General features: G+C 51.2%; 3 protein-coding genes and 1 non-coding gene across 8 annotated transcripts in view; 3 read left to right on the forward strand and 1 right to left on the reverse strand.

Moving 5' to 3' along the window:
- Positions 1–513: 513 nt before the first annotated feature.
- FNDC8 (fibronectin type III domain containing 8) lies at positions 514–7,558 on the forward strand. 2 transcript variants are annotated; one of them, XM_043583714.1, is made up of 4 exons: positions 514–1,069; positions 4,485–4,854; positions 6,330–6,539; positions 7,098–7,558. In XM_043583714.1, exons 1-4 carry the CDS (start codon positions 861–863, stop codon positions 7,248–7,250), a joined length of 942 nt encoding a protein of 313 aa, XP_043439649.1. In that variant the 5' UTR covers positions 514–860; the 3' UTR covers positions 7,251–7,558. The 2 variants fall into 2 exon arrangements, with proteins under 2 accessions (XP_043439649.1, XP_043439648.1); XM_043583713.1 differs by having other exon boundaries at positions 521–1,069; positions 6,330–6,566.
- TRNAE-CUC lies at positions 2,164–2,236 on the forward strand. Its single transcript has one exon. It is a non-coding gene; the product is annotated as a tRNA-Glu (tRNA).
- Positions 7,559–8,827: 1,269 nt separating the features above from the next.
- On the reverse strand, positions 8,828–16,855 carry NLE1 (notchless homolog 1). 2 transcript variants are annotated; one of them, XM_043583710.1, is made up of 13 exons: positions 16,775–16,855; positions 16,514–16,663; positions 15,325–15,542; positions 14,653–14,732; positions 13,670–13,746; positions 13,400–13,497; positions 12,869–13,061; positions 12,224–12,359; positions 12,029–12,075; positions 11,097–11,299; positions 10,032–10,191; positions 9,847–9,917; positions 8,828–9,180 (listed from the first exon to the last, which is right to left on the reverse strand). In XM_043583710.1, the coding sequence occupies exons 1-13, from the start codon at positions 16,796–16,798 to the stop codon at positions 9,168–9,170; spliced, it is 1,470 nt and encodes a 489-aa protein (XP_043439645.1). In that variant the 5' UTR covers positions 16,799–16,855; the 3' UTR covers positions 8,828–9,167. The 2 variants fall into 2 exon arrangements, with proteins under 2 accessions (XP_043439645.1, XP_043439646.1); XM_043583711.1 differs by having other exon boundaries at positions 16,781–16,820.
- Positions 16,856–20,426: 3,571 nt separating this feature from the next.
- The window catches only part of UNC45B (unc-45 myosin chaperone B), a 32,124-nt gene continuing 27,009 nt past the window's right edge, over positions 20,427–25,541 (forward strand). The window contains exons 1-5 of one of the 3 annotated variants that reach the window (XM_043583718.1): positions 20,427–20,527; positions 21,130–21,297; positions 21,860–21,896; positions 23,496–23,671; positions 25,326–25,415. In XM_043583718.1, coding sequence (XP_043439653.1) covers positions 21,130–21,297; positions 21,860–21,896; positions 23,496–23,671; positions 25,326–25,415 — 471 coding nt within the window. In that variant the 5' untranslated portion in view covers positions 20,427–20,527. Of the gene's footprint in view, positions 20,528–20,672; positions 20,853–21,129; positions 21,298–21,859; positions 21,897–23,495; positions 23,672–25,325; positions 25,416–25,541 lie in introns of those variants that run through there. The other 2 variants (XM_043583715.1, XM_043583716.1) reach the window with 2 other exon arrangements.

Genomic DNA, 25,541 nt, shown 5'->3' on the forward strand with positions numbered 1-25,541 from the left:
CTGTTTTTATCCCCAGCTTCCAGAGGAGGAAACTGAGGCTCAGCGAGGTGAAGTCACTTGCCAAAGGTTTACACAACCTGTAGGTGCAGAGCGGGACTTAGAGTGGACAAATCCACATGTGAGTGCAAACCCACTCTAACCACTCCCGGAGTTATGTGTCGGTTTTCCTACGGTTAGGTGGTTTCCTTGAGAACAGAAACATGTCTGGCCCATATTTGTATCCCTGTGCAGCATCCACCGTTGTCACTCAACACACAGAGACGCTCGGGGTGAGGATGTGGCACATTTAGAGTTCTAGCAGCAAAACCTGGCTGTATGTGGGCTGTGAACCCCATGAGCCATCTGGACTTTCCCTGTGCCTACTGACATAGTTGGGGTTTGCTGCCCAGGATTTCTGGATATAGAGCCTCAGCATTCTGGAGACAAACTCCCCCCTCCCAGAGACCCATTTCAGTGCTGCCTGTCTCCCAGGGCCCCTGCCGACTCCCACCTGCCCCCGGGAGCCTTTCTCTTACCACCTGCTCCTCCTTCCCAGAGCAGCTCCAAAGGGAACAGGTGGTAAGCATTTTGAGATCTTCAGAGAAGGACAGGGTTGCTGTAACCACAGAGCATTAGAACTGGAAGGGGCCCAAGGGATGATGTAGCCTGTCCCTTGTACGCCACTCCTCACACTGGCCCTGGGCGGCAGCAGCCTCCGATCAAGGGGGAGGCTGGCCCCTAATTGTTACACTCTGCCGTGATTATGAAGTCAGCTCATTGCACCCCCAGCCCACGCAAACTAAGGGTGGGTCCACTGCCCCCAGTTTCTCTCTGCTTCCTGTCAGCTGTGTGGTGACGGCTGCGGTCCCCAAACAGACAAGATGGCATCAAAGGCACTGTGTAAAGTGGGAGATGGGGGGGAGGCCATGCTGAAGAAGGAAAACCTCAATGTTCTGAATGCACTCTATCAAATGTCGAAGCCTTTTCCAAACCCCAAGTCTATGAACAGGACCGTCACTACCAAAGGACTCCCACTTTCCACAAGAGGCAGTTTGGTTAACTTCTTGGAGGAAGATACCATCAATCTACCGTAAGACACAAGTCTGGTCCTTTCCTTCTTTCTAAGGCCGGAGCTGAGGGGCAAGGAGAGGGTCCCGGAAAAGCAATGCTGCTTCCTTGACCTGTCACAGCTTGGTCCCTGAACTCCCCGGGAAGAGCACGGCACGTGTACAGGTTGCACTTTGGATGTCTGACCCCAAATCAGTTCTTGGAGGCTTGGAGGCCTCCTGCTCCAAAAGGCCTTCGAGGATTAGAGTTTTGTTGACGGTACTTTTTATCCTGCTTTGTCTAGCTGTGGTCCTCCCCACTCCCACACCCCCATACAGACACCCCTAGTCCATTCCATTCCCCATGGCTCCTCTTCCTCAGTCCCCCCTTTTGGTGCCTTTGCCTGCCTGATTATGTCCCCCCAATAGTCTGCCTGCTGTCAGCCTGAAGTTTATTGTTCTTCCTCAGTGATTCTGGGTTCTCTTTAGTTTGTTCCACAAAATTCTCTGAGCATCTCTAAGGTATCTGGCCTAATGTCAAGTTCTAGGAATGCAGAGTTGAAAAACCCAGCCCCTGCCTTCAAGGAGCTCTCAGTCTGGTGTGTGTGTGTGTGTGTGTGTGTGTGTGTGTGTGTGTGTGTTTGGAGATGTTTGGCAAGAATCAAGAATAATAAGCCCAATCTGTGCTATGACAGGACACCTTGAGGAACCAGACAGGGCTGTCACTGTCTAGAAATTCTTAATAATTTTGAAGAAGTGGCCCCATGAACTGTGTAGCTAGTCTTGATTACATGAAAGGGATATGACATCCAGTCCCTAAGGGACCTATAAGTAAGCAGGTGTGGCTAACGTGACAGATACTTGTAGGAAATGTCATGGGATATGACAGGAAAATCTTGGGCTAGGAGCCCAAGTTCAAATCCAAGTTCTATCACTTAAGATACATGACTATAGACTAATTAAGATCAGGGACCTTCAGTCCCTCATTTGCAAAATGGGGCTAACACCCATCCAGCAGAGCTGTCATGAAGAGCATAAAAAATTTTTGTCCAGCATATAGCTCAATACTTAACTACTTTCTGTGCCCACTTCAGCACTGCTCTTTTGAATGAGAATCTAAAACAGATATTCTTGGGGTGCCTGGCTGGCTCAGTCGGTAGAGCATGTGACTCTCGATCTTGTGGTTGTGGGTTCGATCCCTGTGTTGGGTGTAGAGATTAGCTTAAAAAATTGCTTTAAATCTTATAGATAAATAGAGACTCATTAGGACAATCTGAAGTATAAGTGACCTAAATACAAGACTCCAGCCTACAAAGGGCCTTGATGGGGGAGTCACCTATGGCAAATGTTCACCAAAGGCTAGCATAGAAGGTTTGGGCGGATCAGGATTTCTCAGGAGGTAGTCTTTGGGGCTGGAACTCAAGGAAAAGTTGGCATATCCATCAGCCATGAAGCCAGTGGTTGGCCTGGAGTGAGGGATCCAGGCATGTGTATTGATTGCTGGATCTGTCCGGAGCAGCTGGGGAAATGGGGTAAGAAGCAGAGGAGAGGAGCCAGAATGCACCAGAGGCAGATGGGAGCTGTGAGGCATGGGACCCAGGAGATCTGGGTTCTGGTTCAACCTCTGCCTTCAACTCACCTTGTGACCTTGGTTAGGGTACTTGGTCCCCAAAGGCCCAGTGACTGCTCCTGCTATACCACTGCTCTTCAAAATGTGGGTTGTGGTCCATTAATGGAGTTGACAGAGACCAGGATTATAAAAATGAAACAGAAGAATAGAAAATTCCAGAGCACATCACACATAGAGTAATTACTGGTTCGTGAAACGTGTTTCAGTTTTACATGTATGTATGAGTATACCAGGTTTCCAGGTAGTATGTATTTCTTCCTTTTGGTCAAGGAAAAAAAAAAAAAAGATTTGAGACCCAACCTTTTTGGATTCTGGACTACATCAGTAAAAAAAAACCCAACCAACCAAACAAACAAAAAAACAAACTAAGGAAACATGTACAAGGTTTTTCTTTGTAATAGCAAAGAATTGGTAACAAGACAAATGTCCATGTAATGGAAAGTGTACAACAGTTAAAATGTCTGAACCAGAACTGCATGTATCAATACAAATGAATCTAAAAAAACCAATGTTGAATGAAAAAAGCAAGCTGCTGACGGATATGACACCATTTATTTATATGAAGTTTTAAAATATGCAAAATAACAACTTGTGTAAGGATAGCGTACACATGTAACAAAGCTTTAGAAACACACATGAAGAATAAACACAAAATTTGGAATGTGCTGTACTGGTTACCTCTGAGCGGGAGGATGCAGACTGAGGAGGGGGGACACAAGTGTCAGGGGCTTTAACTGTACTGCTGAGGCTTTAGAAGGTGTACATGATTTGATACGTGTGTGTATTATGAAGTGATTATCCCAGTAAGTTTCATTACCATCCATCACCACACATGGTTATAGACTTATTTATGATAAGAACTTTCAAGTTCTACTTTCTTAGCAATGTTCTTCTTTTTGTTTAAAAAAATTTTTTTTAATGTTTATTCATTTTTGAGAGACACAGACAGAGCATGAGTGGGGAAGGGGCAGAGAGAGGGAGACACAGCATCTGAAACGGGCTCCAGGCTCTGAGCTGTCAGCACAGAGCCAGGCGCAGGGCTCGAACTCACAGTTCACGAGATCCTGACCTGAGCCGAAGGCAGACGCTCAACCGACTGAGCCACCCAGCTGCCCCTTTCTTAGCAACTTTCAAACATACAATATAGTAGTACTAACTATAATCACCATACATTATTATATATTAATATATTATTCTTGATATCTCGTGTATGTCTAAAATATTTCATAATTTAACAAAATTGGAATGGAAGAAAGGTTTTTGAGCTTTTACCCCAATATATTCATATTTACGTGTACTATTGTTAACTTTACATGCTACATATTAATAAATATTGTTAAATGTTGCAAAATCTAATTAGTAATTACTGTTCAACAGTAGCAAGTATTAGTAAAGCTTAATTATTTTTAATTTAGACACTTAGATATTTTTCCATACCCCACTAGATTGGTTTGGGCATTCCCCAGGGTATTTGCACCCTGCTGTGGAAGGAGGACTTAAGATTTTAGCAGTGTTTCTCAAATTCTGGGCCTCAGAACACATGCCTCAGAATCATCTGAAGATCTTATTAAAGATACTTTAGTAGCTTCCCCAGTCCCATCCCAAAGCGGGGCGGGGGGGGTGGGGGCAGGGACCAGGAATCTGCATCTTTCAGTAGGTGCCCTGGTGGGGTGAATGGACTGCTGCAGGGTGATAAGGATGTTCTGAGCTATTCAGAAGCATCTGGGGTTACTGGCGAGTCAGGCTCAAGGCCTGCCTTCGGGGAGCTTCCCAGCTGCATGGGCTGGGGTGGCCTCCTTCAGTGGCTCACCTGTCTCCCTCCCACTCAGGAAGCCGATGCCAGTGGAGGATTCTGAATGCAGCTCTGACGACACCAGCATCTCCCCACTCTCATCCACCTTGTTGAATCCCATCAAACTGGCTGTGACCCAGCCCAACAGCAGCTTCTTTGCAGGGATGCTAGAGGGGGAGCTGAACAAACTCAGCCTCTCCTCGATGGGCAACGACACACACAAGAGGGACCTGGCTCTCTGCCCCCGTCCATCGAAATCCCAAATAGTCCCTGGGGGCCTGCTGGACCTTGACAACCCTGAGCTGGACACAGACACCTCCTCAACACCCTCAGAGTCCTCTGTGGTCATGGATGTGCCGGAGGCGCCCTTCATCTGCGAACACACAGTCAGCGACTCCACGGCTGTGGTGAGTTTCCCTCTTCGTGCCTTCAAGTGCAGGCTTACTGGCCGCCCCCGTGTGCCAGGCACTGAGCTGAGCTCCACAGGGAGTGCGAAGATGCCTACCACCTGCATCCTGACCTCACGCTCCTGGCACAGGAGAGAGGCCGTGTCTGTAAAGCACTCCATTGCAAGCTGGATTGGATGCAGTTCTATGGGCAGAGTTCAGATCAAGTGCCACCAGGAATTCAGGGGGAAAGAAAAATTACTTCCAGGTGTAGGAATAAGCTTGGTGGCTTTGGTAGCGTTTAAGCTGGGATGCAGAGGTAGGATTTAAACATCCAGGGATGGGAGAAAGACATTCCATGGAGGGGTTGACACTAGCAACACCTCACAGGTGGGAAAAAGTGGGAGCAAACAGCCAGGTCCCAATGTAGGGCTCTCGCACTTTTCTGTGCCTACAGAGCCAACCGTCTTCTTAAAAATGAAATTCCTGGGCCTCATCCCTAGAGATTCTGATTCAGTAGGTCTGGGGTGGGGCCTGAGAATTTGCACCACGAACAAATTCCCAGGTGGTGCTGATGGGCCTCATGTTGAGTAGCACTGTTCCAGGTCCAGGACAGGGAACAGAGTGGGAGAAGTTAGCCTGGAGTCATTTTTTTGGAGGTCCTGCAACATTAGACTACTGTATAGATTTTTCTGTAAGCAGTAGAGAACAGCTTTTTGCAAAGCCTTCTATCTGGTGATATAAGGTGATATTTGAGCTGTATTTTAGGAAGATAAATCTGGAAGTCCCAGATGAGCAGTGTCTCTACAAGTGTGGTTCCCAGACCACCAACAGTGTCAGCATCGTATGGCAACATGTTTGAAATTTAAATTCTCCTCTCCTCCCCCTCCACCTGGGCCTACTGAATCAGAAACTGTGAGGGCCAGCAGTCTGTTTTAACAGGTCCTCTAGGGGGTTCTGATGCACACCCAACTTTGAGAACCACTGGCCTAGATGGAGGAGAAATTGGTAATGGGAGACCTGAGAGAAGACAGCATGGCCAGGAATCTGCAATGTTATAAAAACTCCCCCAGCTCCTTAGCCAGGCTTGGCAACCACTGTTGTAGCACAAAGTATGTGGGCTCTGGAACTACTGGTTTGAACTTTGGCTCTGTCACTCTGTGTGACCACGGGCCAGCCACCCGCCTTCTCTGAACCCGTAATCTCATCTGCAAGGAGTGAGGTGCACAAGATGATCTCTAAGGTCCCTCTCAACTAGTCTAGAAGAAATACGGGCTGGGGGCACACCCTGAGGTGGGTGGGGCTGCCCAGGGAGAGTTGCAAATGCTACAGGCCCATAGCATGCCTTATCCCTTCCATCAGACCTGCCTCAGCCCCAAGGAGGGACAGGGGATGGGAGTGGGGCATTCGGACCCATGGTTGGGGGTGGGAGGTGAAGGGAGGACAGCCTGGAGCAGGTCTGAGGAAGCCTGGTGGCGGGGGGTCTCTTCTTCTAGATTTCCTGGACGTATTCCCTGGGCAAGCAGCAGGTCAGTTTCTACCAGGTCCTGTTGCAGGAGGTGGTCAAGACAAAAGACAATGAGCCGCCCAAGACAAAGAATCGCCCGTGGATCTTCAACAAGATCTTGGGCACCACTGTTAAGCTGATGGAGCTGAAGCCTAACACGAGTTACTGCCTCACCGTCCGTGCGGCCAACACAGCCGGGGTGGGAAAGTGGTGCAAGCCCTACAAAGTGAGCCCTGGGAGAAGAGGGCCGGGAGGTCAGGGGATTTGGAGGCAACTCATCTTCTCGCTGGCTGCCTTTCTGCCTGGGCGGATGAGCATGAATTCCAGGCTGCTTCCTTCTGGGAGGTTTAAGGATTACACCACTCTGGGGCCCACTGGGAATGCAAACTAATATATTCACCAGCACCTCTGTAATGTTCAGCTTCCAAAGCCACTACTTTTGGGATTCTTCAACTCATAATAATCGTGAGTGGGCCAGGAAGTTAAGGGCACCGAGGGAAACACAGGGAAGAGGCGAAAGGGGGACAAAGAAGGGAAGGGAGGTGGGCAGGGGCACGGGAGGAGAGGCCCAGACGACTGTGGTTGGAAACCTCACACGACAGAGAAGGCACTGGTTTGTACCTGTTTCTGGAGTCCGTGAACAGGTGGTAAGGCTACCTAAGATCCCATTTGGCAAACAGCAAGGGGGTTGCAGAGATGAAGAGCTGAGCTAGGGTCAGGTCTGGGATGGAATTCTGAGGAGTTTGTTTTATTTCAGTTTGCAACCGTGGCCACTGACTTGAACAGCTTCCCCGAGAACAACCCCATCCAGATCACCGTGCAGCGCAAGGAACCCCAGCGGAAAACCGTCTCCATCGGGTTGGAGGAGATGCGGAAGCTGGAAGATCTGGAATACCTATTTCCCTACTAAGGAGGGCCCCGGGAAGCCCCTCACCTATCTTCAGCTTCAGCCTCAGCCCAGGGCTCTCAGGAACCAGAATCGTGAGATGTACCACCAGCACCATGCCAGGGAACTGCTGACCACCCTGCCCAGAGCCTGGTGGCGATGCTCCCAAATCTACACTCCTGGGCCCGGGCCTAGGCTAGATAGGAGCTCCATTCACCTGGAGACGCCACAGGCCAGGTCTGGTCAGCTACTGCCTACAGCTGCTCGGCATCCTCCTCCCCAGATCTGGGCTGGGTCCAGTCCCTTATTAAAGCACTGCAGGTCACCCAGCATACCGAATTGTGCTTCGTGTTGACAGCCGGGCTGGCTGCCATTCACCTTCCTAGCTTCTGCCAGGACTGAGAGTCTGGGTCGGGGGCTGAGGGGATATGGAACATATCCCCCTTTCCCTGGGGGAGGAAGAAATGTTAAAGACTAAAACGCACATACACTGGGATAAACAGCAACACTGGACAGAGGTGGTGGCAGCTTGTCGATTGTCAACAAGCTCTGGAAGGACGTGGTGCAAAGTGCACAGGTTATGGGGCAGGGTCTGCTCTAATCCTAGTTTTTCCTGGATGTGAGGGCACGGACAAACCATCTAAGATTCCTGGGCTGTTTCAGGGAGGTGAGAACCCTACGGGCAGGACAGTAGGGGTCCCATGAGGATCACGTGAGCACATAGAACGAGTGCACAGGGTAGGAACTCCGCCACTGGTGGCCCCCTTTGCCCTTCCTGCAGCCTCCCTGCAGAGACACACAAGGTGGAGACGGAGCACATCCAGATGATGTGCAAAATCACAAAGGCATGGTGGGCGGGGGATAAGAGGTTAGAAATGCCGTGGCCTTGAGTAGTCCGTACAAGAATCCAACTGCCAGAGCATTGAAACGGGACAAAGCAAAGGCAGGATGCATGGGAGGCAAGACTTTGTTCAAGCATTTGAGGACATCTGGTGGGGATTCCTTCCACTGTGTGACAGTCCTTATGGGGCAGAGAACCATCCTCCCATGTCACATCACACCCACTTCTGCTAGAGCCCTCACCACTGCACGCTGTTAGAGGGAGCCCCCTGGGATAGTGGTCACCTTCTGCTCTGTACCCTGAGAGCCCGGCACAGTGCTCGGTGCACTGCAGGAGCTCAGGAAGTGTGTTGTGTGAGAGAGGGGCGGACAAAAGAAGCCCTAGAACAACACTGGCCCGCACAACTCCATGGGCTGGTGAAGGTGTTCTCCATCTGTGCCGTCTGGTGCAGTGAGTAACCTTCAGCTAGCATCACAGAACTGCACTTCTAACCATGTGGAATTCTGGTAAACACAGCCACATGTCGCTAGCATCTGCTACACTGGACAGCACAAGCTCACATCATCCTCTGGCCACTATCCTATGGCTTCCACCAGCGCCCCCAGCCACAACGAGCCTCTCCCTCGTAGGCACAAGAGAAAGAGAAGAAAGGCCACCTCCCAGTCAGTATGGCTTTGGTGTAGCCCAGAGGGAAGGGTTAGACAGACTGACTCAGCACAGCCCTTGGGTGAGCCTTGGGGACAAGGAATTAACCCGAACACACAAAATAGAAGTTATTTATTTGGTCACAGGATCCAGGGTCTGATGCTGAATAGAGAGAACATTCAGGAAAGGAGGAGGGGCAGCAGCAAGGGTCTGGTCACTGCCTGCCCCCCCCCCCCCCCCCCCCAAGCAAGGTATGGAGTAACGGCCAACGGCTGAGCCCAGTGATATGTTCCCGTAACTTCGACCTCCTGCTCTGGGGAGGGACCTCACTGGGATCTGTCCAAGGACAGCAGACCACATTGGTTCACAGGGGCACCACCCTGGCCTTTGGTCTCTGTCAGGGTGGGCACTGGCAGCAGCTGAGTCCAGGTGGGAGTCCAAGAACTTGGGATTTCTCATCTCCTCCATCTGTGGAGAAGGGGAGGGAACAGCATGGGGATCCTATCTTGGGAAGGGGAGACTGCCATATAATCCCAGGAGCCTACGGGGGAGAACCTGTATTCACTTGGTCATTAAGAGACTGGCTACCATTTCTGCTCTGGCCACCCAAACTCACGCTGGGCACCCACTGCCTGCCCCGGCCGAGACCTCATCCCAGGGCCTGGCCTCTCAGATGCCCACCAAGGTCATCTGATAGCAAACAATGACAACATTTACAAGTACACGTGCTTTGGGTTCCCAAGTGTGTTCGCCTCCTATCTTTGATCTTCCCATCTACTGAGGCTTGACAACTCTCAGGAGGCAGGTGAACCACGCTCTCCAAAACCGCACAATGAAAGTCGGAACCAGGATTGGAACTAGGTGTGACGCCTTCAAAACCCAGTGTTCTAAGAACTACTGCCTCGTGCTGGAGGGACTCTGGGCTCACCCTTCGGAGAGCACCGTCAGGGTCTCCCATAATCACTGTAATTCTGCAGTTCTCCCTCTTAACCACCGAGAGAACGTGGCACCACACGCTGTCCTAGGCACCTGGAGAACCCTTAGAATTCTACGCCAGAAGGGAAAGGTGCAAGGAGTAGCCAACTTAAGGGCAGGAGAGCCAAGCACACCAACCGCCACCTCCCCAAAACTCACATCCGGAGGCATTTGTCCTTCCCACCACTTGCCACTCTCTGGCCATCTGGACTCCAGTCGACAGCATATACCTAAACGGAGGTGGGGGTGGGGAGAAGCAGGTAAGGTGTCGGGGGGTGGGGGGGGCAGGAGGGCCAGGCTTCAACCCCTACCTGCCCCACCTTTGCTCACGAGGTCAGCCATACCTCATCTGCGTGGCCTGGAAGATCAGCAGCCAGCTTCTGGCCCTTCACATCCCACACCTTCAGCGTGCTGTCACTGCTACCACTGACCAGGAGCCGGCTATCGGCTGACCACGCAATCTGGTACACAGCAGCCACGTGGCCACGCAAGGAAGCCAGGTACCTGGGCCAGGAAAGTGATGATGGGTATTAGGTCTGAAGGGGCCCTGTGCCCTCTGTATCTGGACAACTTTGCATGACTTCGAATCCAGTGTAGTCCCTGCTCAGCCCATCTGCCTGATAATCCCCCTAACACAAGTTGCTTGCTGACAAGTGGCATGGAGTAGTGGGCCAGGCTCACCTGGCACTTCCAGGTCAATACAGATTAGCTATGTCTATTTGGACAAGTCATTAGGACTTGTCATTTTGGACAAGTCTCTGAGACTCAGTTTCCTTATCTTGAAAAAGAAGGGAACGACCTATTTCAAAGACCGCTATACGGAAACCCACAATGGCCGAGACAGCAAGGCCCCAGCAAGGGTTTCCCTCGTCCCCTTTCTCTTCTTGCCCGTGCCTTTGCCTCTCTGCTGACCTGATTAACCTCAAGGGCACAGTATCTCGTTATACTGAGGCTTCTCAGACTTCAACGGGAGCAGAATCAGCTGATGACTTTATTAAGATGCAGGTTTTGATTCTTAAGGTCTGGGGTGGGACCCAAGACTCTGATTTCTATCAAGCTCCCAGGTGATGCTGCAGCAGCTGGTCTGTGGACCACACTTTGAGGGGGGCCAGAAAATGACTGCAGCTCAAGTCTACACTTCTGCTGCAATCCCAGCCGTCTTAAGGTCATTTCTCTCCTTTGATACAAAAGGAACTAGCACTTCAGTGCCCATTTATTGCCAGTCCTAAATATACCATCTCCCTTAGTCCTTGTAACAAAGCTGAGAGGTAGGTCTGCATATTACAAAAGAGGAGACAAGGCTCAGAACATCCAAATGCTTGCCAAGGCCACGCAGCAAGTAAGTGACACAGCCAAGCTCCTTCTAGAGGACCAGTGCCCTTCCTCTCCCTCCCCACGCCTCCACTCACCTGCCTGTCCTGCCATCCCACAGTTTGATGGACTTGTCAAAGGAGGCACTGGCGATGATGCGGGAGTCAGGGGAGAAGAGCACCTGGTTGATGAGGGCCTGGTGTCCCGTCATCCGTGCAAGGGGCTTCTTGTCCTCTGCTGGGGACCACAGGAATAAGGTGAAGTCGTCTGAACCAGACACTAGCCTCTCTGGGCCCTGGCCCTAGGAGAGGCAGAAAGCACACCGTGTTGGGCACGGTCTCAGACAGGACAGCCTGGCCTGAGCAGCAAACGCACCACTGATTGCCCAACACCAGCACAGAGGCCAGGACTAGGAGAAATGAGGCCCGGCCTGCTACCAACTCACATGAGACCCCTGGCAGTCACTTCCCGCAAAAGGAAATGTTATGCACCTGGGATAATTTCTAAGATACATAATCACAACAAAAAGCAAGGTACAGAATAGTGTACTAAAAAAGGGAAAGATTTTATGTGTGGGTTTGTACACACGTGTATGTATGCTGCATCCTGTGTACACATACACGTGTATGTGGAGGTATGAAGTCTCTGGAAGGAAAGACAGGACACTAGTAGCTCTGGATGTTTCCAGAAGGAAAGGATGGATGGGCAACAGAGACGGGAGACTTCTTCACCATCTACCTTTTTGTGTTCTTTGAAGCCTCGACCACATGAATGTGCTACTTAAATTAAACACAATAAAAAATACAGAAAATGCAATAAACAGATAAGCAAGTGAACACAACAGAATCACATGGTCCTATACATTAAGATTTCAGGATTAAAAACTAGGATTTTCATGAAGAACTTTCTGGAAGAGGAACGTCTGAGCTAGGCCTAGAAGGGGGAGGGGCCTGAGTGCCTGCAGAGGGTTTGAGAGACCAGTGGAGGAAGAGTAGGGAGCCGGGCATGCTGGCGGCAGGCACACACTCACCCGCACGAGGCTGTATCGGCTCAGAGCCCTTTCCTTCAACTCCTGCACTGTGGCCAGGTACCAGAGGGGAGAGGAAGAGATGAGGAACAAGGCTGATTAGAAAATCCAACACAAATGGCAAACACCCCCGGCCCAAGTTGCACACTAAGCCCAAGAACCGGCTGCTTCCCAGGCGGCCCTCTCCCACGCACTCACAGGACCCTCGGAGATCTTGGGCGTTAACCGAGGCCTCAGCTGGCTCGAAGGCGCCCGTGCGCAGGGCGTAGTCAGTGCTGAGTGCCATGGTGTTCACCCAGTGGCCGTGGCCTTGCAGGGTCCGGCACAGCACACCCTAGGGCAGAGGAAGACCGGTCAGACGCACACCCACCCTACTCTCCACCCTAGGGAACTGGTACCCCCAGATTAGCCCCAGAAGACAGCGACATGGGACTCAGAATTAGGTCCCTCGTTCATTGTGATCTTAATCAAATCACCTCTCTGGGCTGAAGTCTCTCCTCACTTACAAAATGCAGGTACTGGCCCAGATTGTTGTTTCCAAAAGTATGTTTCATGGAAAGGAACTTAAGTATGTGAGAAGAAAAGGGTTCCAGTCAAGTAACTCTGGGACGTGGCAGGTTTAATAAAGCTAACAACAGGCTTCCTGCAGCGGCAATTTCTGGACCACGTTAATGAACACTGGAACCTCCACTATCATGCAGCACCAACCACAGGAACCCACTGTTCCTGAAGCACCTCCTGCCACCCGGATCCCAGAACACACTGGTCAACATTCCTTCCAGCCCTGGCATCTCATGGCCCGAGATTTCCCCAGGCTGCTCTCTGGACCCTCCCAGCTCTTACATCGTGAGCCCTCCAGACTTTGATGGTGCGGTCCTGGGAGGCAGAGTAGAGAAGCCCGTCCCCTCCCCACCGGAGACAGGTGACTGACTGTGTGTGCCCGGTGAGGATGCGCTCACAGCGGCCCACAGTTGTATCCCAGACCCGCACGCTGCCATCCTTGGAGCTGCTGGCCACATAGCGGCACTCGGGGTTCCTGGAGAGGGGAAGGGAGATGTGGCCCCACTTCTGATGTGGGAACAGCAATAGCACCCCACCCCCTTCTTAGCTCAAAGGCCAGGGATAATGACTCAACAGCTTCCTGACTCCAAGACCCAGCTGCATTGCAAGGCAACTCTCAGGGCCCATGATGAACAGCCCCCTCTCAGGCAGCAACAGATTTGGAAGCCCTAGCCCACTGCCCGCCATGCCAGTACTGTCAGTCGGGCTGGCCATCCCACCCCCTGAGGCAAAACCCCTCTGCATCAAGCAAGGGAGGAGACCACCTTGAAGCCCTGGCTCCTCACTTCCCCCAGTTCTGTGAGCATCACTTACACGTGGAGGGGCTCCCAGCTCAGGCCTGTGATCCACTTGCTGTGGCCAGCGAGGGGCCTGCCCACCTGCTTCCCTGTGCTTGGGTCCCACAGGAGAATCTGAGGAACAGAAGCTTACTGAATAACCCTCTCCATCCTGTCCCTAGGTCCACCAAAGTTCCCGCCCACTGCCCCCAATCCATCTTTCCCTGAAGGCCCCAGAACCTCACTTGACCCATGTCCTAGGAAGGAAGCCCAGAGTCCCTGACTGGTTACCATGACCACCATCTACCTGGCCATTCTTGCAGCCCGAGGCCAACTTCTTGCCATCTGGGGACCAGGATATGCTAAGGACCCAGTGTCTGTGTCCTAGGAAAGCAGGGGAGGGAGAAAGCAAGGAGCACATATCTGTCTTTATCCCCAGTACCTAGCACGCCTGACATGCTGCAGAAAGTCCTCAACTAGCCCGAGAATAAATGATTGGTCAAACCAAAGGGGAGACGCAGTTTTCTAGGCAAAGGAAGAATTCATCCCAAGTGCTACAGCCGTGCATCCTGCTGCATAGATAGTACTTCCGCTAATAATTCCTTCCATGATACGTGGTATAAAGTTTCAAATCCTTTTTTTTTTCACCTTAACCAAAAGTAAGAAATGCATGCTACCTGGAAACCTAGTATACTCATACATACACGTGAAACTAAAACACATTTCACCAACCAGTAATTACTCTATGTGTGACGTGCTCTGGAATTTGCTTAAGGGTATGGAGCAAAGCAAAAATTATTCCCAATTTTCCAGATGACAAAACTGAAGCTTAGGGAGCAGGCCCTACCCACACAAGGTCACCCAGCTAGTGTGACCTCAAACTAGCAGCATCAGCACCAGCTGGAAACTTGAAATGCAAATTCTCAGGCCTCATCCCAGAACTAAAGAGACAAAAACTCAGGGGTGGGGCCCAGCAACCTGTAGGTTAACAAGCCTCCCTGCTGATTCTGATGCTCAAGTTTGAGAACCACTGTGGTGGGGGTTGGATTTAAGGCAGGTTCTCCTTGCTACTCAGCACAACTCACAACCCCACACCCTCTCTCTGGTCCAGTCTCTGGAAGTGGCTGGCTGGGTTCAAGGATAGCCACTACCTAGGAACAGGCAGCTGCTAACTGGGTTAAGGGGTTGAATTGGCTCTGGGCCTCCTCAGAAACTAAAGAGCTGAGTAAATGATCACCCACCTACCACTGGGTTAAGACCCTCCCTCTAAATGGCTAACTGCATACTGACCCTGGCATGTGAAATGGGGTGTCTCGGTGCTGAGATCCCAGAAGCGCACAGTGGTGTCTCCGGAGCCACTGGCCAGGTACCTGAGGAAGAAGAGAGGACACCTGACCTCTGCAGTGGGGACAAGGGGTAGGGCTTACACCAAAACAGGGCACATGTGCATTTTGGCTGCCTATTCAACTGTCTTCTACGCATACAGTCTGGGACTGGACTTTTCTCCCTCCCCTGAGGAGGAGAAGTATAACACTGATACCATATGGGAGAAGAACCCCCTACCTCAAGGCAGCCATATCTCTCTTCTTCCTTTCTAAAAGGAATGGCCACAGCCATAATCAGATTTAGAGTTTCTCGTTATCCGTGTAGGATTGCGAAAAGCAAACAAACTCAGTTTCACAGATGATGAAATAAGTCAGAAAGTGATTTGTCTGGGGCACACCGCCAGGAAGCCTACAGTTCAGCTCTCCTGAGATCAAGGCCAAGAAAGGCCCTTCCAAGGTGGGTGTCCTTCAAAACCAAACCCCACTGGGGAAGTCATCTACCTGGAACCCGTGCCCTGAGCTCAGGTCTATGATAGGCAGCCTGAGGTCCCATTGATTGTTAACTTGGGGTATCTGCCCCACCCCAGCCAGAGCTGTACCCCCACATTCTATTCCACGATTCTGCAACTGTCCTTACTTTCCTGTGGGGCTGAAGGCCACAGAAATGACTGCCTCGCTGTGACCTTCCAAAGAGCTGGTGCAGCGGGTCACAGCACGGACCCTGAAGATAGCCTGTGGCTGGTAGATGATGTCAAGGACCTTCTCTGTCTCCACTGCCTGTGACTCCAGCGTCCTCCCCAGTGATGAGACGATCTCAGCATCGTGGACAAAGAAAGCCAGCGGCACGGGATCCTCCTGGAGGGCAATGGCAAAGGGCAACTCCTCCATCAAAGGATAGGAGCCAGGGGTGCTCCCCAGTGTGCTGTGGCCAGGTGAAGCTTCACTCTCTCCAGCCACGGTGTGGGTACCCCCACCATGCCCACCCAAAAAGGCCTCTTTTATCCTCCAAGAGCAACGGCAAGATACTTAAAATAGTACTTTAAAATCCTTTATCTGCATCTCACAACAACCCTGGGAGGCAGGCATTCATATTCCCACTTGACAGATGAAAAAACTTGAGGCTCAGAGCAACTAATTAACGCAACGTCATATTGGTAACGACTAATCCAGAAAGAAAACTGAAGTCCAGAATTAGTGACAGTATACAGGATTATGCGGCGTTTTCTAAACTGCTACACCATGATGTACAATGTGTAAGAAGCATCCAAAACTCTGGCTGAAAACACAGACTCTGCCTTACCCCAGGGTCTGGTGTAGTAAACCTGGGGTGGGGTCTAGGTATTATATTTTTAAGCCCCCAGCCCCCCACCCCACCCCACTATAATGATGAATGGCCCCACTGGTTTAGAAGACCACGGGTTTTGAACCTGACATTCGGGTTCTAATTCCCAATCTACCACCTACGACATAGCATCGTACAAATAATTTACTGCCTCTGGGCCACACTGTCAGATGGGGATATTAACGAGGAGCTGCGTCGCGGAATCTGACGAGGTACCCGATGCGTTCAAAACGCGCGGTCTCTCTTCCCAGGTGGACCTCGCAGGTCGAAGCGTAAAGCGCTGTCACACGAAATACATCTCCTGACCGTCCCCCGACGTAGGTGGCACTGCCACGGACGCGCGCCAGGGTGGTTCTCCCAGTGTCGGCGAGCGCTGGGACCCCCGAAACCCCAGACCTTGGATCTCCCGGTCCCCTGCGGGCAGGCCCAGAGCAGGCCCTCCCGCCCGGGGGAGGAAAGAGGGACCGCCCGGGCCGCCGCTCACCTGGGCCAGCAGCGCGTTGCACACGAGCTGCAGCTTGTCCGGGGTGATGTCCACGGGCACGTCGAACGGGGAGCCCAGCAGCTGCCCGCCCTCATCCTGGAACTGCACCAGCAGCCGCTGCACGTCGCGCGCCGCCGCCTCGTCCTGTGCCTACAAGCGCCGCGGGGGTCAGCCACGCCGCCGGGCTGGAAGGCCCCCACTGCCGCTTCCCTCTGAGCTCGGGGACCCCGGGCCGGAGCGCCCCCACTCCCATTCACTCACACCCACCGCCGCCGCCGCCGCCATCCCGCGTTCGCACGTGGAGGAAAAAGACTCAGGCGGGACGGAGCGCCGCCCCCGGGGTAGGGCGGCGCTGCAGCCCGCGACAGCGCCCTCTGGTGTGGCGGAGGGGACGTGTCACGCCGTGCCGGCCAGGCTTCGACAGTGGGAGCACCTGGTACCTACTTCCACAGCCCCACCTTGGACAGGTGGCTGTCACCCCGACCCAGTCCATCCCAGTGTCGTGCAGGATACAAACAGCCTTTTGTCTCTGCAGAACAGGGATTTTTGCCCCACTTCATAGGTGGGGAAATCGAGGCTCTGAGCGGTTGACTTTCCCCCAAATCAGAGACCGGAAATGGCAGAAGACTAAATTGGGTTGGCTCTGACAGCAGCTCCTCTGCATGGGTGGCTTAGGAAACTAGAGCCTGTTGGGTTGCAGGCAAGAAATTATTATTCTTTTTAAATGGACCAAATCGATTCATAATTCTTGAGTACAAAAGCAAAAAATGTCTGCAGTTTTCAACACTGTAAAACAATAACAATAATGATGATAACGAGAGCAGTGTGTCAGGCATTGTTCCAAGCATGTCACACATATAACTCGTTAAATCCCCACCTTCCTCTCCCCACATTACAGATGAGGAACTGAAGTGCAGACCCACTAACATGAGGGCTCTTACCAGAAACCTGGGGTCTCTTGGCAGCTCTCCCCACATCTGGACGGTATCATGCTTGGTCAGGCTGGCCTCCTTAACCTGTCCTGAATTTGTTCTCTCCATCTCCACTATTACACTTTGGACTGAGTCACCGTAGTTGCCTACAAAAGCCTCTTCACTTGCCTCTCTGTTTCCACTCTTGCCTCTTCCGATGTATCCTCCACACTGCCACTGGGGTGACGTTTTCCAACCAAAAATCTGGTCTGTCACTCTCCACCCTAAAACCCTACAATGTCTCCCATAATAAGCAGGACAAAAGTCAAACTCCTTATGATGGCCCACTCAGCCTTACTTACCTCTCCAGCCACTCCTCTCTCTCTCTCTCTCTCTCTCTCTCTCTCTCTCTCTCAATTTTCTCTCTCTCTTTTTAATGTTTATTTATTTTTGAGAGAGAGAGAGAGAGCACAAGTTGGGGAGGGACAGAGAGAGAGGGAGACACAGATTCTGAAGCAGGCTCCAGGCTCTGAGCTGTCAGCACAGAGTTTGATGTGGGGCTTGAGCTCGTGAACCGTGAGATCATGACCTGAGCCGAAGCCTGACGCTTAATCAACTGAGCCACCCAGACACCCCACTCCTCTCTCTTTAAGATTAAATTCTTCTGGCTTTTGCTTAGTTCTTCTAAGGTATGACCCTTCTTACATCGGTGCCTTTGTACGTGCAGACTTCTCTGCCTGGAACTTTGATGGGCAGAGTTGTGTCCCTCCTCCCCAAATTCATATGTGGAAGCCCTAACCCCCAAGGTGACTGTATTTGGAGAGAGGGCCTATATGAGAGTAATAAAGGTTAAATGAGGTCATCAGGGTAGGGCCCTAGTCTGATAGGACTGGTGTCCTCAGAAGGAAGAGATACCAGATATTATCTCTCTCTCTCTCCTCCTTTCCCCTCTCCTCACATGGAGAAGAAGCCATATGAAGACACAGTGAAAAGGTGGACATCTACAAGCCAGGAAGAGAAACCTCACCAGAAACCAATGTTGGTGGCACCTTGATCTTAAACTTCTAGACTCCAGAACTGTGGAAAAATACATTTCACTTATTCAAGCCATCCCACCTGAGGTGTTTTTTTTTTAAAGTTTATTTATTTATTTTGAGAGAGAGTGAGAGACAGAGAGAGTGCAGGAGTGGGAGAGGAGCAAAAGGAGAGGGAGAGAGAGAATCCCAAGCAGGCTCCACCCTCAGTGCTGAGCCTGATGCAGGGCTCAATCTCATGACCTCCAGATCACGACCTGAGCCAAAATCAAGAGTCAGCCCTTAAGGTACTGGGCCACCCAGGCGCCTCCTGCCTGTGGTATTTTGTTATAGCAGCCTGAGCAGCTGAAGACAGGGACAATTCCTCATTCTTCAAGTCTTGCCTGAAATATACATGCATTCATTCAACAAATGTCTCTGCCAAACATTGTTCTAGGAACTCTACATATATTAACTCATTTAATCATTCACTCAGGAAACTTTCTCTGAAACAATGCCATGTTTCCCTATTATGTGTTTTCTCAACATCCTGGTATTCTTTGTATTTAGGAATCACAGATCCATGGAATTATTTCATCCATTTATTCATTGAATATGGTTGAGCACCTACTATGTACGCACTGTGATAGCCACGTGAAATATGTAAGTGAACAAAATAGACAAAAATCCTTGCCCTCATGAGTGGTCTCTGCTTTCACTGTCATTCACAGTTCCTGCTACATAGTGGATGCTTACGAATTGACATGGAGTGAATTACTGAATCAGGATTTGAATCTAAGATTCCTAGGACCTAAAGTCAGAGAACCTCAGTTTTCTGCCAGTGGCAGGATCCTTTATCCCATTGCTTCATTACTACAAGAGCACTTGCCCCACAAAGGGGCCCAGGGTTTAGGACACCATGATGGCAAGGAATCCCTTCTTCCATTCATTCCTTCATTCATTTATTCAGTCAACAAACCTGCAACAGACAAATATGCATCAGAGCTGGGCCTTGGGTCCAGCAGGACAGTAGAACCTGTCCACAGTCATAGCTGTGTGTCCAAGGTTACCGATCAAAGAGCAGAATCTTCAGTGCGTTTCTCTGCCATGGTCAGGTAGGTTTGAAGATGTATGGGGGGAGGGGGCAGAATTGTGATAAGTGAAGAAAAGCATCAACAGGAAGACACTATTCATTCATTCATTCATTCATTCATTCAGGAAGCCCGCGTTGGGCACTCACTCTGGCAGCCTCTGTGCCAGGGTAAGTCAAACTGCAATGAGATGCTGTCTTTACCCTGTGGGAGGGAGCTCACAGCCTAGGCTTGGAGACACTGGGAGGTGAGAGAGTTCTGAGTCCAAGTAGGAACAGACTCAAATTTGTCTCAGGAACCCTCAGTCAGATGAGAAGAAACAAGTCCTGCCCCAGGGGAGACCTGTGTTGTTCTTCCTTCTTGTCCCAGGAAGACCCTCTTTTGATGAGGGAGACTCAGTTGATCCCAGGAGAGGTCCCAGGTAGATGGGGGCGGGGGGTATGGTCCTCGGGCTCAGGGAATTCCAGACTGACCTAGCTCTGACCAAGAAGAAGCCTATAGTCTAGTGGGGGACATTAAGAGCCCACCCTCTCTGTCTACTGGGAGGGTAGGCTGAATGCATCCACTCCACACGGATGGGGGACACAGGAGAAGGCATGCAAACCAAAACAAAGCACCCATTTCCACTAAACTTGAACTAGTAAGCCCCTCTGTCTTTCAGAAAAGGAGGGACATTTCAACAATGAGTACTGGAGGGGTTGGGGAGTTGTGGGCAAGTGGAAGAGAGGGAGGAACTCTCCTCCCTCCAGAAGGGCATTTCTGGAAGTCTCCAGTTGGTCCTGGACCTGGGCAGCTGCTCTAAGTCTGCCAGCCCCTCAGCTGTCACTCTGCTCCCAAAATAGCAGTGATTGGGGGAAGGGAGGGGAGATTGTTTATCAGGGATGGAGGGGGAGAAGGGGCATTATAGCTGTGTCTCCCTCCTTTCTGGATCTTTCTCTGCTCTTTGTGGTATGAATGCCTGAGTCCAGGACTGCCCCTGAGTAGGACGCTGGGGCATAGGTTAGTCAGCACTTCCAGGTGACTAATGACTATCCACTCTGGGGAGGAGAAAGGCCCTGAGTATCAATGACAGACTCCAGGGACACCTGACCCTGTGGCCAAATATGGTCCGGAGCTACTGGCAGGGGCGATAAAACCTCTTGGGTGGGGGAGGGAGGCAGATTAAGGCTTGGTGGCCAGGGGGTGGCTCACAAGGGAGCTCAGCCGAACAGCATCACAGGAGGACAGACCAGGAGCACCGTCCTCTGAGAAAGTGAGCCCGCGTGGAGAGTTCCTCAGACCAAGGAGGGAGAAGAGGGACTGAGAAGAACTTTCAAGGCTTGCAGTGAGAATTCAGGCCTCCGGCGTGGTGGCTTCACCCGCCCAGCTGGGAGGGAAGGAGAGGGAGGCACGGGGGCTCTAAGATTCCTTCAGCCATGCTATTCTGCAAGCAGGTGCTATCATGTCCTTCTGAGCAATGGATTTGGGGGTGATAGGCATGGGTCCTTTCCAGGCAGAACCCTCACCTTCCATCCCAGTAGAAGGAGGCCCTGGAGCTCCAGACCTCAGGCCAGGAGTCTGGAGTGGGGGCTGGCCAGACTGAGCTGCTCCTGTCCTGACAGATGGCAGAGGCAGAAGCAGCGCAGCTGAAGGAGGAAGGGAACCGGCATTTCCAGCTCCAGGACTATAAGGCTGCAACAAAGAGCTACAGCCAGGCCCTGAAGCTGACCAAGGACAAGGCCCTGCTGGCCACGCTCTATCGGAATCGGGCAGCCTGTGGCCTGAAAACGGTCTGGAGCGGGCAGGGTGGGAGGCTGAGGGCCAGCACTCAGAGGCAGGGGTGAAGGCAGCCCCCCATCTTGCTGGGTATCAGACCCTTAAGCCCCCTTGTCCCAGCCCTTTCTGCTGGAGCCCTCAGGGCAGAGAAGGGCACCTCCCACTGCTTTCCTGGGCCCACTGCCTGACCCACTCCTCTGGGAGACAGAAATTCCTCCAGTTGGGAATCAGCCTAATGGGAACTGGCATCACGCCAGGGGCTTTTTCCATGTTATTTCACAGCATCTTACTAACAGCCCCGTGAGTCAGTTGCTGTTGCCATGCCCATATAGCAGATAAAACAAACTCAGGGCTCGGGGGGCTTAGTAACTCACCAAGATCTCCCAGGTCATTAGTAGCAGAGCCTGGATTCAAACCCAAGTTTGCCTAATGTCAGAGCTCATCTGCTCTCCCATGCCCAGTCGGGGGTCCGCCCTTGGTTCCCTGACAGCCAGCAGCTCCCCAGCAAACCCTGTCTGGTTGTCTCTGCGTTGGGCCTGCATTAACCCCGGCTGCTTCCCCTTCTCCATTTCTCAGGAAAGCTATGTTCAGGCGGCGTCAGATGCCTCGAGAGGTGAGTTCCCTTTCCCCAACCACTCCCCCATCCCCAACTCCAGCATCCCTGTTTTGTCTAAGAGGCTCTTTGTCAATTGAAGAAATGACAGATTGTGGAAACTCCATCCTAGGCATTGTAGGCGGGGCTTCGGATGTCCAGAGAAGGCATCCCTAAATGGCATTTTTGCAACTCGAATTATATATTAAATCATAGGTTGAGGGAAATTAAAAATTTTTTTCAAAAAAATTTTTTTAATATTTGGTTTTGAGAGAGAGAGTCAGAGCGTGAGTGGTGGAGGGGCAGAGAGAGAGGGAGACACAGAATCCAAAGCAGACTCCAGGCTCTGAGCCATCAGCACAGAGCCCGACGCAGGGCTTGAACTCCTGGACCGCGAGATCATGACCTGAGCTGAAGTTGGACGTTCAGCTGACTGAGCCACCCAGGCGTCTCTTAAATTTTTTTTTAATGTTTATTTATTTTTGAGAGAGAGAGAAAAAGAGAGAGAGAGAGAGAGGTGCAAACCAGGAGGGGCAGAGAGGGCAGACAGAATCTTAAGCAGGATCCAAGCTCTGAGCTGTCAGCACAGAGCCCGATGTGGGGCTCAAACCCACAAACTGTGTGATCATGACCTGAGCCAAAGTTGGATGCCTAACTGACTAAGCCACCCAGGTGCCCCTTGGGAGATTCTTTTATTAAAAGATGTTTCCAGAAATCCTCGTGTCTTGGTAATGACACACCCTCCGTTGTAAATTAGGGTATGCTCATCCTGGGGCTCCCCAGTGGTTCTGGGCATCAGCCCATTCCACTCTGTGGGATCAGGCTTCCTGAGAGGAGGAGGGAGGCAGTAGCCCATTGCACAGAGACTAGGGAGAGAAGAACATTAAAACAAAGCAAACCTTTAAATGTAACTAATTTCAACTTGCGCTTAAGTCAATGTTGACTTAAGTGCATTGTCAAAATGGGAAGTCTTTTCTTGGCTGCAAGTGTTGGGTTTTGATCTGGGCACCATTCTTTTAGGAGAAACAGAGACAGTGTGAAGTGAGCTCAGAAGGAAGGGAACCAGCTGGAGATGGGCCTGGAAATACACCCTGTGAAGAGCAGTTGAGGGACGTGGCAACATTTAGCCCAGAGAAAGCAATTCCCAGGTGGGATGGAGAGCTGCCTTCAAACACCTAAAAGGCTGTCACAAGGAAGAAGGATCGGATTTCATCTCAGGGTTTCCAGGGCTGAACTTAGGATAAGAGGGCAAAGTTACAGGGAGATATATTTCAGGTCTGAAGAGGGGAGGGCTTTCTTGATGGAGCTGCCTGGCTGCCTTGAGAAGGAGGGAGCTCCCCATTGCTGGAGGTATGCAAGTATCCATTGGATGCATGCTTGGCTGGGATCATGATGTAGCAGAGACTGAAATATCAGGAGCTAGACGCGATGACCCTTAACTTCCCTTGAGACTATGATTCTTACTGCCTCCCTCACAAAGAGGGAGCCTGGGGCCAGATAATCCACATGGGTGGATGATCTCCAATGAAGACACAGTGGCCCTGGAATTGGGGACAGTGGCAGGGGAGGGAGGAAGGCGATCTGCAGCCCAGGCCCCTGAGGCCCCGTCTCCCTCATTAGCTATTGACATCAACTCCTCGGACATCAAGGCTCTCTATCGGCGGTGCCAGGCGCTGGAGCATCTGGGGAAGTTGGACCAGGCCTTCAAGGACGTGCAGCGCTGTGCCACCCTCGAGCCACGGAACCAAAACTTCCAGGAGACACTGAGGAGGCTCAACACCAGTATCCAGGAGAAGGTGAGCCGGACCCCTACCCACAAGCTTTGGCTGCCTCCCCCCACTCCTAGTGGATGAGTTAGGGAAGCAGGACACCAGAGCAGGTCTAACCCTACCTCCACACTCTTGGGTGGAGTGAATGCATGGCACAGGCAGGTGCCAGAGAACAGCCGAGCAGAGGCACCCATCTTTGAGTGATCGGAGATGCTTGTTCCAGGAGACAAGCCAGCCAGGACTAGAACACGGGTCTTTTAAATTCCAGATGGAGGCTTTAAAAAGAAATTGTAACTTAGTATGTATGCGACATGATCTTCTCTTTCTAGGAGGACAAAAGCAGTACTGAGGGTAAGGTACTGCTGGATGATAGAGCCAGTAGGGAAATCTTTTCTAGGAAAACGAAGTGGAGTGGAGGAGAACTAGGATCAGAGATGAGAAATTCTACACCCTAGTCCTGGCTTAGTTGCCAATTTTCTAAGGGATCCCTTGGGGTGTCAGTTCCTCCTCTGTAAGAGCAGGAGAGTAACTGATCACTAAGCTCCTTGCTCCAAGACTCAACGACTCCTCTGTGTCTGGGGCAGCCCCATGGTGGGACCACAGTACACTTCCAGAGTGCAGACTCAGGGGCTGAGTAAACACAAAACTGAGGAGTGACCAGAGAGGGGGTGACAAATGAGAGACCCACTGGGAGGAAATGAGCCCCGATGGAAATAGGCAGGACTGTGGAGGAGCAAAGCAAAGTGGTGGGAGGTACGGAAGGAGCTGGCAAATGGTGGGAGTGGGGCAGTGGGGTGGTGGGTGATCAGTTAGGTCATTTTATGGTAGATTCAGAGCACTGGGGTTGGGGGTGGGGGTGTGAGGGATGAGACAGCCAAGCGTAATGGTTAAAAAATTTTTTTTTAATGTTTATTTTTTTGAGGGAGAGAGACAGAGCATGATCAGGGGAGGGGCAGAGAGAGAGAGAGAGAGAGAGGCAGAATCTGAAGCAGTCTCCAGGCTCTGAGCTGTCAGCACAGAGTCTGATGTGGGGCTTGAACCCACAAACCACGAGATCATGACCTGAGCTGAAGTCGGCCGCTTAACTGACAGAGCCACCCAGGTGCCCCCAAATGTAATGGTTTTAAATTGAGTGAAGAGGTGCTTGAAAACTGCTTCAGGTTTCTGATCTTAGAAATCGAGTTCTATTTTAGCCCATTTTTAAAGTATGTGATAGCTAATTATTTACTAGACTGCAAAATTTGGGTGATGATCCAAGCCCTCCAAGTTAGCATAGCAAACTTAACTAGACTGTAAGCTTTGTGGAGTGAGGACTTGATTTTGTTCACCATTCTATCCCCAGCATCTGCAACAGTATCTGGCATGTAGTAGTTATTCAGTAAGGGTTTGTTGAATGAAGGAATGAATGAATGAATGAATGAAAGAAAAAGAAAGAAAGAAAGAGAAAAAGGAAGAAAGAAAGAAAAAGAAAGAAAGAAAGAAAAAAAGGAAGAAAGAAAGAAAGAAAGAAAGAAAGAAAGAAAGAAAGAAAGAAAAAGAAAGAAAGAAAGAAAGAAAGAAAGAAAGAAAGAAAGAAAGAAAGAAAGTGTAGGGGCCCAGAGTAGATACCGTAATATTTACTGAGCCGCCTGGAACGTGGACCCCTGCCTACCTCCTTCCCCACTCCCTCCTTTCTCCTCAGCTTCGTGTGCAGTTCTCCACAGACTCAAGGGTACAGAAAATGTTCGAGATCCTCCTGGATGAAAACAGTGAAGCGGACAAGCTGGAGAAGGTGAGTGCGGGACAACAAGCCGGCCACCAGAGGGCGCACTCGGGACCCCTCCTCCTCCCCCCTCCCCCCCTCCCCGCCTCTCCCCCTCCTCCCCCCCTCCCCCCCTCCTCCCCCGCCACGGCCGAT

This window comes from Prionailurus bengalensis, chromosome E1 (genome assembly GCF_016509475.1).
Source record: "Prionailurus bengalensis isolate Pbe53 chromosome E1, Fcat_Pben_1.1_paternal_pri, whole genome shotgun sequence".
Lineage (NCBI taxonomy): Eukaryota > Metazoa > Chordata > Mammalia > Carnivora > Felidae > Prionailurus > Prionailurus bengalensis.